The sequence below is a fragment of the Crassostrea angulata genome, chromosome 4 (assembly GCF_025612915.1).
Source record: "Crassostrea angulata isolate pt1a10 chromosome 4, ASM2561291v2, whole genome shotgun sequence".
In the NCBI taxonomy this organism is placed as follows: domain Eukaryota; kingdom Metazoa; phylum Mollusca; class Bivalvia; order Ostreida; family Ostreidae; genus Magallana; species Magallana angulata.
In genome coordinates this window covers 1,440,753-1,459,344 of record NC_069114.1, presented here as the reverse complement: position 1 = coordinate 1,459,344, position 18,592 = coordinate 1,440,753, and the positions used below count along the sequence as shown (strand labels likewise).

Below are 18,592 nucleotides of genomic sequence, written 5' to 3'. Positions count from 1 at the left end.
TGTTAATTGAAGAAAAAAACTATTTGTGTATTTCTCCTCCCGGTGCTATGTTATCCTGATTATTCAGTTATTTCAATATCAGAATTTCCAACAGCAGCTTTCAATAAAAAGTTGAACCATGAACCAAACTATTGTTCGGTGTCATCTCTGTGAGCCCCCGATCCCCCCTTTACACTGTGTCATTTGTAACATACATCTGTGTGAAGACTTTGAGGGGGAACATCTCTCTGATAAATCCAAAAAACACAAAGTGGTGCCATTTAAATATCGGGGATCTTTTCACAAATGTCCAACAAATTCCACAAAAATATGTGAACATTTCTGTGAACAATGCGACATTCTTATATGTGAACTCTATGTTTCCTTCCATGAACATCAAACTTATGATGAAGTTGACACTTTAAAAAGTTAAGATATCAAAACACGTGTATTACAGATAAATCTCAAAGATTTTTTTGAATCCAATTATTCTAAATATCATGCATTTTAGAGCAAAAAGCTGGTCTGCATGAAAACTCAAAGAAATTAAGAACAGCAATTAATCTACAAACCTGGAGACTTGCACAGATAGATAGACATTATTATGAAGAAAATAAACTTGTATCTTGATGAAATTAACTCAAAATACCTGGCTGTACCATCGAAACAGAAAAAGTAAATCACCTGTACCATTTTTGAAATCACACAGAGCATTGCTGATCTGAAATAGTTACTGGACTCTAATGATGTCTTTACCTACAAATCCAGAAACGTTAATTTAAGCCTGTGTGAGTGATAAAACAGTGTGTGTATGTGTTTGCGGGGGGGGGGGGGGGTGTAAAACAACATGATGTCAGGGAACTATCCATACGACATACTGTATAGAGGGTTATTTTCGCCCCATGTTATTTTCGCCGTTCTACATTTGGAAACTTTTTCGTCCCTCTTGAAATCGCCCAGATACATTAGTGATAAACGAGATATAATTTGACACATAGGAATTCGCCAAGTCTTAAATTCACTCACCGAAAACGAGTGAGAAATGGGCAAAATTGAAACAGGGGCGAATAGTTCCCTTATTACAATAGCTGTGACAAGGAGTAGGTATCTAGTTTATACTGATTACAACGGTAGAACTGTGAACACAGTGATGAATACACAGATACAGACAGTGATCAGACAACAGGGGTGGGGACCTCGCGGTGTCTGTAGTACCTCCTCTGTTGACCCCTGGTTGTCATGGACAGGGATGATTGGAAACAAACAAAAGTTGTGCGTTACTCTTGCTCCACAGAGAAACAATGTATTCAGTACAATGACAAAGGACAACCTCTCTATTTATATGGTGCATTAATTAAAATAAATACATTGGTGAGAACAGAACATATATATCTGTGTGTCAGACTGTGACACCCGTACAGTAGATGTGGTGAATCAGGCCGCTAAACTCCGGTTTACGTACACTGGTCCACCCTCTACTATCAAGGGATTATTCTATCCACACGGCATCACAACAGACAGCCAGGGTTGAATCCTGATAGCAGACATAAACAACCACTGTCCCCCACAGGGAGAATGTAAAGAGTGTAGGAAATACAATATTACATGTAAAAAAAAAGTTTGTACAAATATGAAAAAAATATGTAAAAGGTGTTTCTTTATAACATTAAAAAACTATTTGAATATGTACAAATATCATTCATCTAAATAGTATATATTATAGATCTATGTGACAACAAACTGTACATGTATGTGTTGGTTTTGTGAAACCATTTTTTGTAAACAAAGATGGCTATTATAAACAAACTAATTATAGCTATCATGTATACACAAATTAGTTTATCAGTTAAAATAGCATTAGTTAACAAACATTTAAAGCTACGTTGAGAGCACAAACTCTACGAACTGGCCTTGTCATTGTAACCTTCACAAATGCATAGTTCTAAACATTGTTGTTCCATCTGTGATGAATATAATTAGAAAAGAAGAGTGTTAGATAAAGGATTTTTGTTCAGCTATACACTTCGCCGTAATGCGAAAAAAATGCCAAGTAAATTAAAAAACTAAAAGTTAGAGAAAATAATACTGGCGTCGAGGTAGCTTGAACTTATGATATTTTTTATTTCATTTTGTAAGCACTATTGATAATCAATTCATTTCCATTCTACAATGAGGCAGACAAGTAAATGTTTTAAAAAAATAGAATGAGTTGGCGATTTGTAAATAGAAAAAAACTTTGTCTTTTATGCTTACAAACAAAAGAGAGAAAACAAAAGAAAGAAAAAAAAATAAGACCTAGTTTCTCCAAACAACTTTGTAACTAGGCACGTGATCACAACAAGCACCATATAGGAAGAAAATTCATGATTGTTGGACGCTTTGTCAAAATAAGGTCAGTATTTTTATTAAGAAATGTTAAAATATTTATAATAACAACATACAATGTTTAGAATTATGTTTTAGGCTTTTTCCTGAATCAAATTAAACTGCCTGTGCCTTTTCTATGCATATGATACTGCAATATAAATATAGGATCTCTCATGATTTGCAATGGTATATGATTTTTATCCAACGAGTTGTGTGTTTTCTATCCCCGAGCCTTGGCGAGGGGATAGAAAACACGCAACGAGTTGGATAAAAATCATATACCATCGCAAATCATGAGAGATTCTATTTATCACATGTTTTACCAAGTATTTTGTTAATCCCAACTTTTTCTGTAAAAATTGTGATTGTGAGCCGCACAACACATTATTTACAACACGTCAACAACGTTACGCATGGGAAAAAAGTTCCTTGAAGTTTAACAAACAGACATTCATTTTCGAACATTTTTTTTATGAATTCATGACAAATAACTGAAACAACATTAAATGTTTCAAATTTATATCTCAACACCCCTCAACTGAATTAATTATTTACTTTTTCATTCTACGTCAATCAACCGTCTTAACCTACGTAATGATTAACTATGACGTCACGTGGCGTAAGAACACACAGTGGAATATCAAAAATTTATCCCATGAGTGATATCCACCGTATATTGGGATAAACATGTGATAAATGTAGATCAGTAACTGTAGTGCATGGCTAAATTATAAATCAATGAATTTTGCCAATAAACTAGGAAATGTTGCACCAAATACAGCTTCTGCTCAAATCTCTGATTATTTTAACACATTTGAGATAATGTGCGTAATTTAATTGATTTAATTAATTTCATTTTTATTGATAAGCAAATTGATAGACACATTTATGTAAGTCACTAGAGGTTCGTACAAAGTGACAATTTGCAATGATAACATTCCCAATAGTTAGTTACGTAAATAGTAAATATTATATAAAATATACATATTTAATGAATAAGTATGTTACCTATGTGAAATTTTAAAAATCTATATTATACTCTCTAATATCAGAAATTAATTTCTCTCCGTTTTTGATTGGATGGAATACTGTAAACATCATTGAGGAGTTGTAGGAAACATTGACATCATGCATAGAACAGATATCTCGACCTGACCTGTGTAAATATATAGATAAATACGCGTCTAAGTCAAATAAGTCCAACAACGTTAAATATCAACATCCGACTGATCGCGATGCACTTGTTGATGTGACGTCATGTTGTTAATTTTGACGCATACTATGTGTATAGACAGAAGTAGATCAATCAGTTTTTAACATGGGAAAAGACATCTCATATATGAACGGTGCATTATCTTAAAATAAATATTGTACCATAAAATCCTATTCATTATGCTTGTTTTTGAATCATGATCAGCACGTAGTTATTTTTAGAGCGTGTATTAATTTTTTTCTAGAGTGTTTCATGATCAAGTTCGATGTTTTTAACATCGGGAGACCTATCTAAGTCCGCTTTTTTACAAGGGCATACACTTTACTGATCATTACAATCTTTTAGGTATACATATCAAGAATAATCAATTTAATAAAAAGTGCTGCTGCTTTGATAAATTCTATAGAAACGTACAATATTTAGACAATGTCATGAAAAATTCAACCGGCGCTCAGTTCTTATATTTTTATTTTAACATCGACAAGTGCATTGCGATCAGTCAGTTGTTTATATTCAACGTTGTTGGACTTATTTGACTACAAAGTTGCACACAGAGGTAATTTATAATGTAGTTTAAAGTGTTTGAACCCCTTCCAATCGGGTGTTATTTTATTTTAGGGCATTTTGATGACGTTGTTTTGTGTGATGTCATAGTGAACATTTCTTAACATTTCCTAATTTTGTGGTCGGCGCGACCACAAGGTAGATATTAACAGTGATGCGCATGTATCGATTTTCAAAACTGTCCCACAATTAAAAAATATATGCTGAAGTTAAAGTTTTGAAAAACAAATAATGATGTATGGTTTTTTTTTTACAATAAATTGATGACGAATAATACTAGGTATATAAGAACTGCATCAACCATAAATAATCACACGATCTAAGATAATATATGACATGTTATCAAAGTTGTGCTTGCTTTTAGTTATATTTGTAAACATGGACTGCCTTGCTCATCTTAGCACCAATTTATTGCTCACAGTTTTGATTCACCAAAATGTTCTTAAGAGGATGTTTCTATCTCAAATATCTCTGTTTATTCTTTATCTACCTCTGTTGCCCCAGGTTGATGTTTGCAGGTCTTCAAGTTTTAACATGCTAAAAGATTGAAATATTTTCATGTAAATGTATACCTTTTTAATGTCTTAATTAAGCGTCTTTAAGTTTTGTCATAAATGTTGTTGTGAAATTGGACATCTTCTAGAAATTTTTCACCTCTTTGACTCCCTTTGGTTATGGTTTGAATGACCATACATCCTTATAATCGCTTATATTTATATCAAAATAAACTTTATTATTAAATCTAGATTACATTTTTATAATGAGAAGATTGTAATGAAACCAACTGTAAATTGCCAAACCTGAAATCTAAGCAATCTACGCGATCCTGCGAAACGATATCAGCTATAAAAGATAATTTTAAAATTGTCCATTGACGTCTTCCTTGTATTTGTTGTGTTAACTACGCAAGTATTGTTTCTTAATTTTTGAAATTAAAGATACATTGAGAGCACAAACTCTACGAACTTGCCCTGCCTTGGTAACCTTCACAAATGCATAATTAAAACACTGTTGTTCCATCTATGATGAATACAATTAGAGAGGAGAGTTAAATGGTACAGTTTTACACTGAAACGGGCCGTACATGCGAAAGTCAGAGGCAATAATATTAGCATCCAGGTCGCCTGTACTTATGATACTTTTAAATTCATTTTGTAAGCACTTTTGATAGTCAATTCATTTCCAGTCTTCAATGACACAGACAAGAATATTCTTTTAAAAATAGAATGAGTTGGCGATTTGTAAATAAAAAAAAAACTTTGCCTTTTATGCTTACAAACAAAAGAGAGAAAACGAAAGAAAGAAAGAAATAAGACCGGGTTTCTCCAAACCACTTTGTATCTAGGCACGTGATCACAACAAGCACCATTTACGAGGAAAATTCATCATTGTTGGACGCTTTGTCAGAATGAGGCTAGTATTTTAATTAAATAATGTCAAAATGTTTATAATATCAACATACGATGTTTGGAATTATATTCTAGGGTTTTTCCTTCATCACATAAAACTCTCTGTGCCTTTTCTATGCATACGATCAGTCAGTTCTTTATATTTAGCTTTGTTTGATTTATTTAATTACGAAGTTGCACGCAGAGGTAATTTTTACTGTAGTTTAATGTGTTTGTACCCCTAACAATTTGTTATTTTTTAGGGCATTTTGATGATTTGTTGTTTTGTGTGATGTCATAGTAAACATTTCCCAACTTTCTGGTCGGCGCGACCACAAAGTAGACATTAACAGTGATGGGTACGGTTTTCATTGGCAAGAAACTGTGCTTTCGTTCAACTGTGCCACCCTCTTCCCCCCCATCCGGGTTTGTTTTAAGTAAAGAAATAAATCTTATTTGTTATTTGTGAATCATGGTCAGATTGTGTTAAGAATTTCACGTTATATATGATATACCTTTTCGGTTTATGGTTACAAAAATCCACTGTTACCTTTAAAGAGTTTAAAGATATTTGTGCTCAGACATTTAATAATTCAATCATTGAAAGTTTATTGAAAACATCTTTTAAACCGTGTAAAAGATCTTAGTCTGTATTGCAAAATAAAGCATAAGGTGGGTAGTTGGATCTTTAATTTTCTTTCATTTCATTCAAAATGTCTACCTAACTTTCTTTTTATACAAGTACAGTTGTTCTTAAAAAATTATTTATTATTACGGGTGCACAGGCACCTTTCATTTTTTCGCCATTATTTATGAAACGTGACGTTAACAAAAGAATGATCATAATATTCCTGGAGTCAGGCATATACAGATTGGTAAACAAACTCGAAGGGAAAGCTATCATCTATATGGATGAAATTTCAAATAGATGATGCTATGTACACCTAAAAACATGAAAGTGACATTAGTGTGTGGGAAGGGAGGGCCAAATGCTCAAAAGCCGAAAACGTTTTTAAGTATTCAGTCGGCAACAAAAATTATGCTACACTCACATGTAATATTATACTACAACTCATGTCCGTCCATCCTTGCAAATACATATCATTGGCATTTTGGGGGTTTTTTTTAAAGGGGCTTGTACATTTTTCATTGCAATTTACTGTGAATTCGTGGTGGCATTCGTGGGTAGCCCTCCCCCACGAATTTAAATCATCAATGAAAACAAATTAATTAAGAGTTATCTTTGTTACTGAAAGAGTAACCGACGCATCAACGAATTTACATCCCTGCGAATGAACAAAGTAGTCAAAGTCCACGAACATTGGCCCCCACAAATTTAAATAATTTCACAGTAAGTTTTAAGATATGTGTTTATTATATAAATGCCTTTAATGTATAACCATACACAGATTTTGTTTATAAATGATGATAAACGGAAATATAAATTGATGTTCAAATATCAAACAAAGCGTAATAAAGTGCTTATTATCTGTTGCAATTTGGCGTTAATTTGTAAGATGCACAACTATTTCCATTTCTTCCAAAATTTCGAAAAGATCGAGCACACAATTGCTTCAACACCATGTTTTACTACGACGTACGAAATAAATATATATATATATTATTTCGTACGTCGTAGTATATATGTCAAGATGGTTCTCTTTCTATTTGGCATTTTTGTGTTACATCTACATTTATGGGCTTAGAAAGATATAGTTTTAAGACATCAATTTGAGTTTGAAGTGCTTACACATTTCTATTTTTTGTCGAGAAACCACATCGTGTAAAAAGAGAGATTAGATTTTTTTTAAGGATGAAGTCAATATTTTCCTGCTAGAATAACGAGTTTAACAGTATTAATTATACCCAAATGTTGTTGATATACTTAAGTGGATAAATTTATGCAAACAGGGTTATATAAACTGAGTCATCAATATCTGCTAAAAATTAAAAATAAAAAAAAAAATTAAAAAGTCCTTTTACTTACAGGATTTTCAACAGCTATAAATGAAAGGTTTGACCATGGACTCCGAGTATAACCTTTAGGATGTGGTACGATGTCATGTCTGCGAGATCCCGGTCCCCCCTTTACATTGTGTTACTTGTAACATACATCTGTGTAAAGACTGTGAGGGGAAACATATCTCTAACAAGTCTAAACAACACAAAATTGTGCCATTCAAATATCGGGGATCTTTTCCTAAATGTCAAAAACATTCTACAAAAATGAGTGAACATTTCTGTGAAGAATGCAACATTCCTATTTGTGAACTCTGTGTTTCCTCTAAGGAACATCAAAATCATACTGTTGAAGAAATATATAAAGGTTTTGAAAGCAAAAATCGTTTACAGAATCAGCTGGCCCGTGACGTAGATGTTGACTCTGAGTACAGCCTCCAGGATGTGGTACGATGTCATGTCTGCGAAACCCCGGTCCCCCCTTTACATTGTGTCACTTGTAACATACATCTGTGTAAAGACTGTGAGGGGAAACATCTCTCTGATATATCCAAGGAACACAACGTGGTGCCTTTCAAATATCGGGGATCTTTTCCCAAATGTCAAAAACATTCCACAAAAATGAGTGAACTTTTCTGTGAAGAATGCAACATTCCTATTTGTGAACTCTATGTTTCCTGTAAGGAACATCAAAAGCATACTGTTGAAGAAATATATAAAGGTTTTGAAAGCAAAAATCGTTTGCAGAATCAGCTGGCCCGTGACGTAGATGTTACGAAGTGTTCGAAACATTCCTCAAAAATTTGTGAACGTTATTGTGAAAAATGTGGCTTTCATCAAATCCCATAAAGCCCGAAGGGCTTTATGGAAGATTTGATCACGTACCAACCCGTATCTATATCCCGATAGACATCCAAAAATGATACCTTATTTCTTATATTTACATTTGTTGCAAATTATGACACTAACAATGCTCCATACTTTCTCTTTTGTGATGACCTAGAAAGCCGCTTCGATTAAAATGACGTAACAAAAAATAGTGCAACAATGTTGCAAGCATTTGATTATTGTGATAAATGAATATGACACTACTTTTGAGGAGACAACGCTTTTTTATCATTAAAAAGGGAAACAGAAAAGAAAATTCACTTGTACAATTGAAAAAACTGATTGAAGCTTGGCGGAATAGTACCACATGTGTTGAAGTCGTAGAGCGGTTAGAAATTTAAAAACAATCGATTGAAAGTTGAGTTAGAGTATATACTTAGGCGTTTTCAGGGGGAAATATATCGCAGAATCAGATTCAAGAGCATAATGATTTCCTCCGACATTATAGAGGAAAGGGATTTTAATTTCGATGATCTTTTTTACGGAACAAATCGGACAGAAAACACAAGGAGTTAAATTTGACCGTGATCCGTGAATGTACGAAAGGTCTGTAATATTGCGTTAGCAATTTTGACCGAGGCTTGTAATAAAATCAGAAATGAATTTTAACTGATTTAACTCCTTAGACAAATTACGATTGTAATTTTCAAGAACGCCTCGTTACGACGTCGAACCATAAACATTCTGTTTTCATGCCTAACGTTTTATCTAACATGAATCATTTATCCCCACAATTAATGTTATATTTTTTATGAGAATGAATGAATAAAACTTCGTATAACAAAATACAAATACATTTATTTTTATGCCTAAATTATGTTTTCATTACGATATCTAATAGGCTAGGTGTCTTTCAGCACAAGTCGATTAGTTTGTGTACATAGAAAAAGTAGTGACCTATATTATTCATGCGCTACTTTGACCTCTTGACCCATAATGATGTTATGCAGAAATAACAGCGGATTGCTCAAACAGTGTTATATAAGGGAAAACATTTGCAAGTGTAAATATATAGCATATATTACACGTTTTCTTGGGCAACAATACCAGAATATATGTCCCTCTGTGACAGGACAGGATAGTCTTCGCGTATTATGTGAATTATAACTTGCAAAGAGAAATATTTATTGAATTTATTCTCAAAATAAAAATTGTGTATTTTGAAATGATGAATTTAAGAATATTAAGATATCGAAAAGGAAGGTATTGCATTTTTCTTTATCGAGGATTAACTTATTATTGGATGTCTTTTTTTCTTAAATATTGTGAAATGAATTTGGATGTTGATCAAGTCTATGATATTTTGACAAATCACGATATTACTATGACTGCACCAGGTATAATTTACTATTTTACTACATGCATTTCTCACTGCGAACTCAGAACATCCAAATATCATGCACATGGGAACATTCGTTGAATATAAATTTCGTCACTGTACATTGTACAATCCCTTAAAATGTTAAATAGATAAACTTCACTTCTTTAAGAAATAAGAAGTGTCAGTTGCAAAAAAAAAAAAATCAACATGTAACAAAAAGTCAATCATAGTTATCATAATTGTTTTTGTTAATGTTATCAATTTTTTTTGGTTAATGTTACATTCAAACGAAAACATCAAACATAAATGAATATCCATAAACTCTTTGAAATGATTTTCACTGATTTGTAGATAGGAATATCAACATCAATAGGAATAAGTTTGTTATGACAAATCTAATAAATCTGCTTATTTGCTAATGTATAGATGTACATCAAAACATTATCTGCTTTGTGTGTAATTGGTTTAAACATCTGAATCAAAAACTCTTTTTAATGTGAATTGTGCGCATGGAAAAACAATCTTATACAATTGACCGTTGTATTACTAGCAATACTATTCAGCATCCCTGACTCTCATTATTATAACACATTGTTTTATTTCCTTTCTGTATTTCGTTATATTTAAACTTCACATATTAATTTTTAATGTAAAGTGTGTAAAGGTATTGCATATATAGCACCATAACACAAACAGGATAATCCAATGTATAATTGTTGGGTTTCATTTTTAAGTCGCAAACGTTGAAAGCTGTAAAATGCAACGTAACAAACAAATATTAAGTTTACGCTTGAGGCTGTTACAATGGCTCTTTAATTAAGGATTACGTTTACTCAGCGTTTGAGATTTCAAAAAATATTTTCACAAAGTTCATTACCTGAACTCAAAAGTTGTTTTAAAAAGACATAATAACAATGTTATTAACAAGTATCGATATTGATATCCATGTTTTGTTTATTTGAAGAAGATGTGCTATGACAAGAGTGAATTAATATTGAAACAGAAGAAATTCGGGCTAATTTTTTTTTCATTTTCTTATTTTCTCTTAAAAACTTTCTGTTGCAATGTAATTACAAAAGTTAAGTTTCTATGTGTTTTTTTTTATAGTATTTACACATTTTATGATTGTATTAACTTGTGTATAATTTTATATTATGGCTGGCACGCGATTGGAAAAATCTTTAAAATACATAAAATCAATATAAGATAAACTATCTCGAAATTTTGATCAATAACCTTATATAATGTTATTTAATGTCAACAGAATACAGACGATGAAAACAGTTTTAAGCAATCAATGGTTTGGAGCTCCTATTAGTCTTTTTTTTGTAAAACTTGATCAAAAATGGGTACAATTTTTAAAATTGATAGAGGAAATTTGGACTAAATTAAACTTAAAATATGAGCTTAAAATGGTTCATTCAATTATAAAATTAGTAATACTATTCGTATTTTATCATTTACCAACCTACAAACTGTTTTATTATTTCTAATAATTACAAAATCAAGAAAACCTTGGAGAGGGTGGACAATTTTGACAAATTTTTCAATAAACATTCCGAGGTCACTAGCATAAAAAGAAGGTCATTGACCTTGTTATTTGAAATTGAAAAATAGCAACACAATAGTGGGGTTAAAATGTGCATAAGTAGTTTTTTGCTCCTATTTGTGGATTTTTTTGCTTCTGAGTAAACGTAATCCTTAATTAAAGATAAGCGCGTTATGAAAATGCGTATGTACACATCGCTGCAGTGATGAGACTATATTTTTCATTAAATCAATGCTTAAATGAAGCATAAAGTAATAACATTTAAAGGACACATTTTTCATCAAATTTTATTTCTCTATTTTTATTGCATATAATGCTTTAGTAATGTATTTCTAATGATCGACTAAATTAGAGGTTCAGTTGTAGAGTAATAAGCAAGATTCAGAGACCACAAAGCCTACAGGTAAAGGTTCTTTTTCAAGCTAATTCTTTTATAATTCGTTTCTAACATTGAGAAATAATTTCTAATGTTTACTACAATTGTTATAAGTCTAAACCTTGATCTATTTGCAACATTCAAAATTTAAACAAAACTATGCACAGAGCGTTGATTACAAAACAAAAAATTGTGCGCATAGTATCTTGTTTATAATCTGACCACCAACACACGCTTTTGATTGAGTAGAATAAGAAATTACTAACTGAATCGTTGTAAACATAACACGAAAACATGAATTTTTGTACAGTTTTAACTTGTTTTGATTTCTGTAAATTTTTAAGGTGTTTTTTTTTTCTTCTTTTTAGCCATATAGAGGACGAATCATTATTGATTAAATACAGTGTAAACGAAGCATTTAACTTCTACGTTACATGTTATTCCGTCGAGGTTATTATTTACATCATAATCTATACAACCTAAAAATAAAACATAGCGATACCACTGTATATCGACCTGAATCTGTTGGTTGGATTTATTGTTATAAATTTAAAAGATATTATCCAAAAGTTATGTCTACAGGGTTACCTGTTCATTCTAAGAACGAAAGAGGTAATGTTTTACGTCCAACATTAGCCTATAACGGGCCTCTACAATTAATCCCTTTTGGCACAGAATCAACATTTTTTGTTTGTTTTTCTTTCACAGAATATTCGGTAAGCAACTCAAAATATTTTTAATCCTTTTTGTAAATGAAAGAAAGTTAGGGTTTTAAGTACATTGTAGTAAGGTAAAAAAAGAAGAAGAAGTAAGTTTTACATAAAAACCTTGTTAAATTTATGACATGAACTTGTAACAAATCACAAAGCCGTTAGAGAGAGAGAGGGGGGGGGGGGATACAGGAAGTACACCGAGCTATACTGAAAATTTAAGAGTACAAGGTTAGTACCGTTACCAAAAATTGTATGAATTTTTACTGTGTTTTAAAGGAAAGACAAAACACCGGTATCATTTAAAGTCTCTTTTGTTTTGAAATGTTTAAATATCTGTCATCTAAATTGTTTATAAACCTTTTAGGTGGATGAACACAGAACGAACCGAGAATCGATATATGCATGTCTTTTTGTTTGCATTTGTGATATTTCTTTTTTTATGATGAATGAAATGTAATGTGCAATGACTAGAATTTGTTAAAATCACTTGTCCTGGTATTCGAGGGTAATCCTCCTAACAAATCACAACCTTGATGGAAAAAAAAATTTTCTTTCTTGAAAATGAAAAGTGACACGTCCACAAAATAACATTACCACAAATTAGCAAAAAAAAAACAACAAACATAAAAAATTAAATAATAGTTAAAATGATTCCACATTATTCTGTTTTTGGCTGTAGATTGGTGCTAGCAATAATTTTTGATATGTAATACATTGAATCTATCGAATGGTGCCTAATCAACAGCTAATAATTAAGTAACACTCCTTTGTTATTTAGCATTAATACCCTTACATACCACCTCAACACAACAACGTTAAAGCTTTAACAGTTATGCATGCTCATTTCCGATGAATTTGACAAAGAATTGCATATCTATCGATTATGACTAATTAGTGTTCTACGGGTATATAGGGAATGAATACAACATTTTAAAATCTCGCCATGATTCACCATAACATTGGCCTATATGTGACATAATTGTCAGATAGATGCAATCAGTGTTCGTAGGGGTGTTGTTGAATTCTAACTGGCGCACATATTTAAATCAAATCTATTTAAAATTTGAAATATCAGATGGCATACAGTAAAATATGGTTTGGCGGCTAATTGTTCTGGCTTAACCTTGTCCTCAATCTAGTTTGACCCTAACACTGGTCTTAATACAATCTATGTTTTCATTAAAAACGTTGTTCTCAATTTTTGAGTTTTGTATGTTTAATTGAAAGATCATTAATATATATATACTATACACGAAAAGAGTGATTTCTGACCAATGCAGAATCAAAGGATGTATTCACAATTGTTTTTCAATCTACAATTAAATAATTGAAAAAGTCGGTTTGAAAATTCGACTGTGATATATCGTTACCTAGCACTTATAATATACATTAGGTCCTAAGTATTATCTTTTCTTGAGGTCCCCAGTACAGTAAGACCAAACCAGATCAGGTTTTATAATATGCCAATCTAGATAGTCCCTAGTGCCAGCTCTTTCTTTGCATTGTCATTACATATCAAGTTCCTAATTATCTGTACTACCCTGTGAGAAAATGTACGGCATTTACGAGGCAATTAAGACTTTACAAAAAGATTTATAATTTGATTTGCTCCAAAATGTTTTAATTTGGGCCTACAACCGGTAATTTTCATGTTGATCTTTTTCTCATTTTACTAAGTGTATAAGTTAAAAACAAAACAACCTAATGTTAAAATCTAACTGTATATCTGATATTTCTATAACAATTTCCTGTTAACGACTTTTATTTGACTTTAGTTAGCCTACTATCGTATTTTTGCGTTTCCGCAATTGATATGAATTGCGTACATATAATGTTTGCTTCATAATTCATAAAATGCATTTTCTTAATCTCAAAAATGTTCAACATCAACACCTGGCTGGTGCTATAAACCATAACTGGTGAAACACATGAGTAAAGATTCAGGCGGCTCTGGTTAGAAATCCAGTCTAGTTTGTCATTGTTTCTTCTTCTAACTGCATTTGGTACCATGCCAACTCCAGAAACCTGCCAGTGTAAAACAATATGAAAAATGTTATGTATTTTTGCAAATAATTAAACAGCGTTTCCTGTATTATTAGATGAAAACCTCCAAAATATTTTTTTTTAAATTATAAAGAAGTGTTTTTAATTTCAGGATTTCAAACAGTATAAATAAATTGTCTGACAATGGATCCTGAATTTAATCTCCAGGATGTGGTACGGTGTCATCTCTGTGAGACCCCGATCCCCCCTTTACACTGTGTCATATGTAACATACATTTGTGTGAAGACTGTGAGGGGAAACATCTCTCTGAAAAATCCAGAGAACACAAAATGGTACCATTCAAATATCGGAGATCTATTCCTAAATGTCAAAAACATTCCACAAGAATATGTGAACTTTACTGCAAACAGTGCGACATTCCTATTTGTGCACTGTGTTTCCTCTGAGAAACATCAAGGACATGATGTTGAAGAAATTTTGAAAATAATCGAAAGAAAAAAATTAGATTTACTGAAGGACTTGAAAGATTTAGAAAATATCATTTATCCAAAATATAAAGAGATTAGTGGCAATCTCTCAAATCAAAAAGCTGATCTGAATAAAAACTCCCTGAAATCGAGAACAGCAATAAACAAACATGGAGAAGACTTGCACAGAGAACTAAACACTATTATACAAAAACAGGTATCAGATCTTGAGGAAGTGGACTCCAACCATCTGGCTGTTTTGAATGAACAGGAAGAAAAAATCAATTGCACCATTTCTGCAATCACACAGAGCATTGCTGATCTGAAGAAGTTACTGGACTCCAATGATGTCAGTATTATCTCTGCGTACAAATCTAGGAATTCTGAATTTAGAAAATTGCCCCCTAAACTCACAGTTTCCTTAACATGTTTTAACCCTCCGAATATCAACAAAGAACGACTTTATCAACAGTTTGGTTCTCTGTCAGCGTCTTCTATCAAAACAGAAGAAAATGGTTACACAATAGCTTTTTCAGATGTGGAGTCTTCTCCTTCAAACAGACCGCTCGTTGATGTACCACGGATCATCACCGAAATAAATACTAGGTATGGAGTATCAAGTCATTTGTTATTAAATGTGTCCTGTGTGGGTGATGACAACATCTGGACATGTAGTTTTCATGACAACATGATGAGACTGTACAACCTGGAGGGAGAACTAGTGAAGTCAATGAAAACTACGTCAGGGAACGTGCCATGGGACAGAACAGTGACAAGGAGTGGGGATCTAGTTTTTACTGATAACATTGATAGAACTGTTAACATAGTTAAGAATACACAGATTCAGACAGTGAGCAGGCTACAGGGCTGGAAACCTTGGGGTGTCTGTAGTACCTCCATAGATGACCTCCTGGTTGTTATGGACAGTGATGATGATAAACAAACAAAAGTTGTCCGTTACTCTGGCTCCACAGAAAAACAAAGTATACAGTATGATGACAAAGGACAACCTCTTTTTTTATCCAATGACATCAAATACATTAGTGAGAACACAAACCTAGATATCTGTGTATCAGACCCATCAGCCCGCGCGGTAGTGGTGGTCAATCAGGCCGGCAAACTCCGATTTACCTACACTGGTCCTCCGTCCACTACCAAAGGATTATTTATACCATACGGCATCACTACAGACAGCCAGGGTCGGATCCTGACAGCAGATTATAGCAACCACTGTATCCATATCCTAGATCAGGACGGACAGTTCCTCCGCTACATTGACAATTGTCGATTACAGCGTCCATGGGGGTTATGTGTAGACACCAGAGACAACCTCTTTGTGGCTGAGTATACAGGTAAAGTGAAGAAAATTGGATATCAGTTGTAAACAAGCCTGTATGTGTATGCATATGAATAAATATGCAAAACGTCCTTCCATGACATCGATTTTTTAGATGTATACATGTATCTATCAAAATAATCATATATCATGGATCGAAATATGTGTAAACAGACATTGCATGTTTGTGTGTATATGTGTGTATATGTATATAAACAAAAGGAACAGCTATGACGACGAAAGTTGAGCCGACATATGCTACCTTAGTGATGAGAATTTCAGAAAATACCCCTTTTGAAAGAATGTCAGGAGTATTTGATGACTTAGTACATCTAATTAGGAACTACCTGGAATCGGTATCTTGACAATTGTTTCTTTTTTTGGACTGAAGGTGAAGAGGATTTAGCTAGTATGGTACAAAAATAGAGTTTTACAGTTAAAAAGTTAGGTTTAAAAACTACGATCTACAAACTATAGTTTACAATTCATTCACTGTAGTTTTCATCTGTAAAACTATAATTATTTAACAGTTGTAAACTATAGTTTACGAATGATAATATGGTTTATCTGTCTACAAATAACGTAAACAATAGAATTTGCTGATAAATATAAATTCACATCTGTAAACTAAAGTATACATTGGTTAGCTAAGGTTTATAGATGTGAAATATAGATTAGATTCGTTAACTATAGTTTTCTTTCCGTAAACTATACTTTACAACTGTCAAACCTAAATCATCGACTGTGAAACAATGATAAGCACATCATTTTTGTGAATTTGGCTTGTACCTATGGATATTCCATTCATTGTTTAATACCTTGAATAAATCAATACAATTTTCAATGGAAAAATTGTCGCAAGGAATTTCCATCTTAGTCATACTATCATGAAAAATGGATGACATATATAACTACGGATAAATACTGTAATCCCACGGACATGCCCCACTATCTGGATTTCTATCGTGCCACCCTTTCCACAGAAAAACGCAATATTCCGTTTACTTAAGCACGGGAAATATGTCCAATTATCACAGAAAAAAATTGCACATGTTCTAAGAGAATTGAAAATATTTCTTCAACAACAGAAATATTCCATAAATTTAATCAACGCTGGAATAAAAAGAGCATCACAAATTCCATAACATATAGTACGCAATCCCCGATCCGACGTTCATCATAAAGTAATACTAATAGCGACAGTAAAATTGCTTTTGTTGTGATCCACAATCCAAGGAAAAATATTCAACAGATGCAAAAAGATTGTTTTCCATTTTAGAGCAGTCATACATTCTAAGAAATTACTATAATTTTGGGACATTATCAGTTGCCGACGACGTCGAATCTTAAACACTTGTTAACTAAGACCGATTTACAATGCAGGACAAATTCCATTCATAAATCGAAACTGGTACAAGAAGGAAATAAAGATCTACTAAAATCGAGATAAAAACTCGTGCTAATTCGTCAATAAACTGTAAATTGGAAAGTGTTTTTATTGTGCTCTTTGCCCAGCATGCAAAGAATTCTATATTGTTACTTTTATGGCACCAGATGTACAATTGACCAAAAAATGATACTTGGTAAAGTATATTTTCTGTATTTCCATGTGATAGGTACGAGTATGTGGTTTCTTAAAAATTTTTCCCGCCAAATCACTACGGGGAATAAACTCTAGTGTTGCATAATTTTACAACTCAACTTCTGAATGACTTCATACTGTAAGTTGTTTTACTTTTTTATTCACAGTTAAACTCTTTTTAAATAGTGTAATATTTTTGATTGTATATAGTTTTTACATGAACGCTATTCAGTGAGAATGCAAAGTGTGAAAGTAGATGATGAAATTATTTTTTGTTGGTATTTATCAAAAATAGTGTTCTATACGCACATATCAATGTTAAACAGGATCCTGACTTAATTTACAGCATTTGTTAAATTGAATTATTAAAAAGTGGAACCTGATCCACAATCAGGTATTAAAACATTTTGTTACGTAAATATATCTATAAATGCATACAGATGATATATCTCAAAATGTATAAATACCGGTATATGATTTAGTAATGTTGCATATGTACATCTAGAAATTACATGGATGAAGTAATTGTTTATGTAAGAGTAATAACTCATATAATTAATATGCATAAAGATAATTAATAATTATCACACATTACCTCGGACATCGGCATACTGACTAAACCTGTCGATCAATATACGTCGAAAGCTTTTCATACTTATTGTTGGGCCATGATTATTCATCAAATTGTCTGTCTACGGTTTTGTTTTATTATTTACCAAATTGAGTGAGCATCCTCTGCTGACCGGTCACATCGGTGCTCTTTATCTGAATCGAAAAATCTGTACACAATCAATTTGGTGATTAATCATTATATCATCTTTAGAGTACTTGTGTAAGTAATTCAAATGGTTTTTAACAAATTAGATTTTTAAATGTCAGAAAGAA

General features: G+C 32.3%; 1 protein-coding gene across 1 annotated transcript; it reads left to right on the top strand.

Annotated features, from left to right (window-relative positions):
* Window positions 1–13,854: 13,854 nt before the first annotated feature.
* LOC128179314 (uncharacterized) lies at window positions 13,855–18,137 on the top strand. Its single transcript, XM_052846713.1, has 2 exons — window positions 13,855–13,957; window positions 14,473–18,137. The coding sequence occupies exon 2, from the start codon at window positions 14,530–14,532 to the stop codon at window positions 16,171–16,173; it is 1,644 nt and encodes a 547-aa protein (XP_052702673.1). The 5' UTR covers window positions 13,855–13,957; window positions 14,473–14,529; the 3' UTR covers window positions 16,174–18,137.
* The last annotated feature ends 455 nt before the right edge of the window (window positions 18,138–18,592 follow it).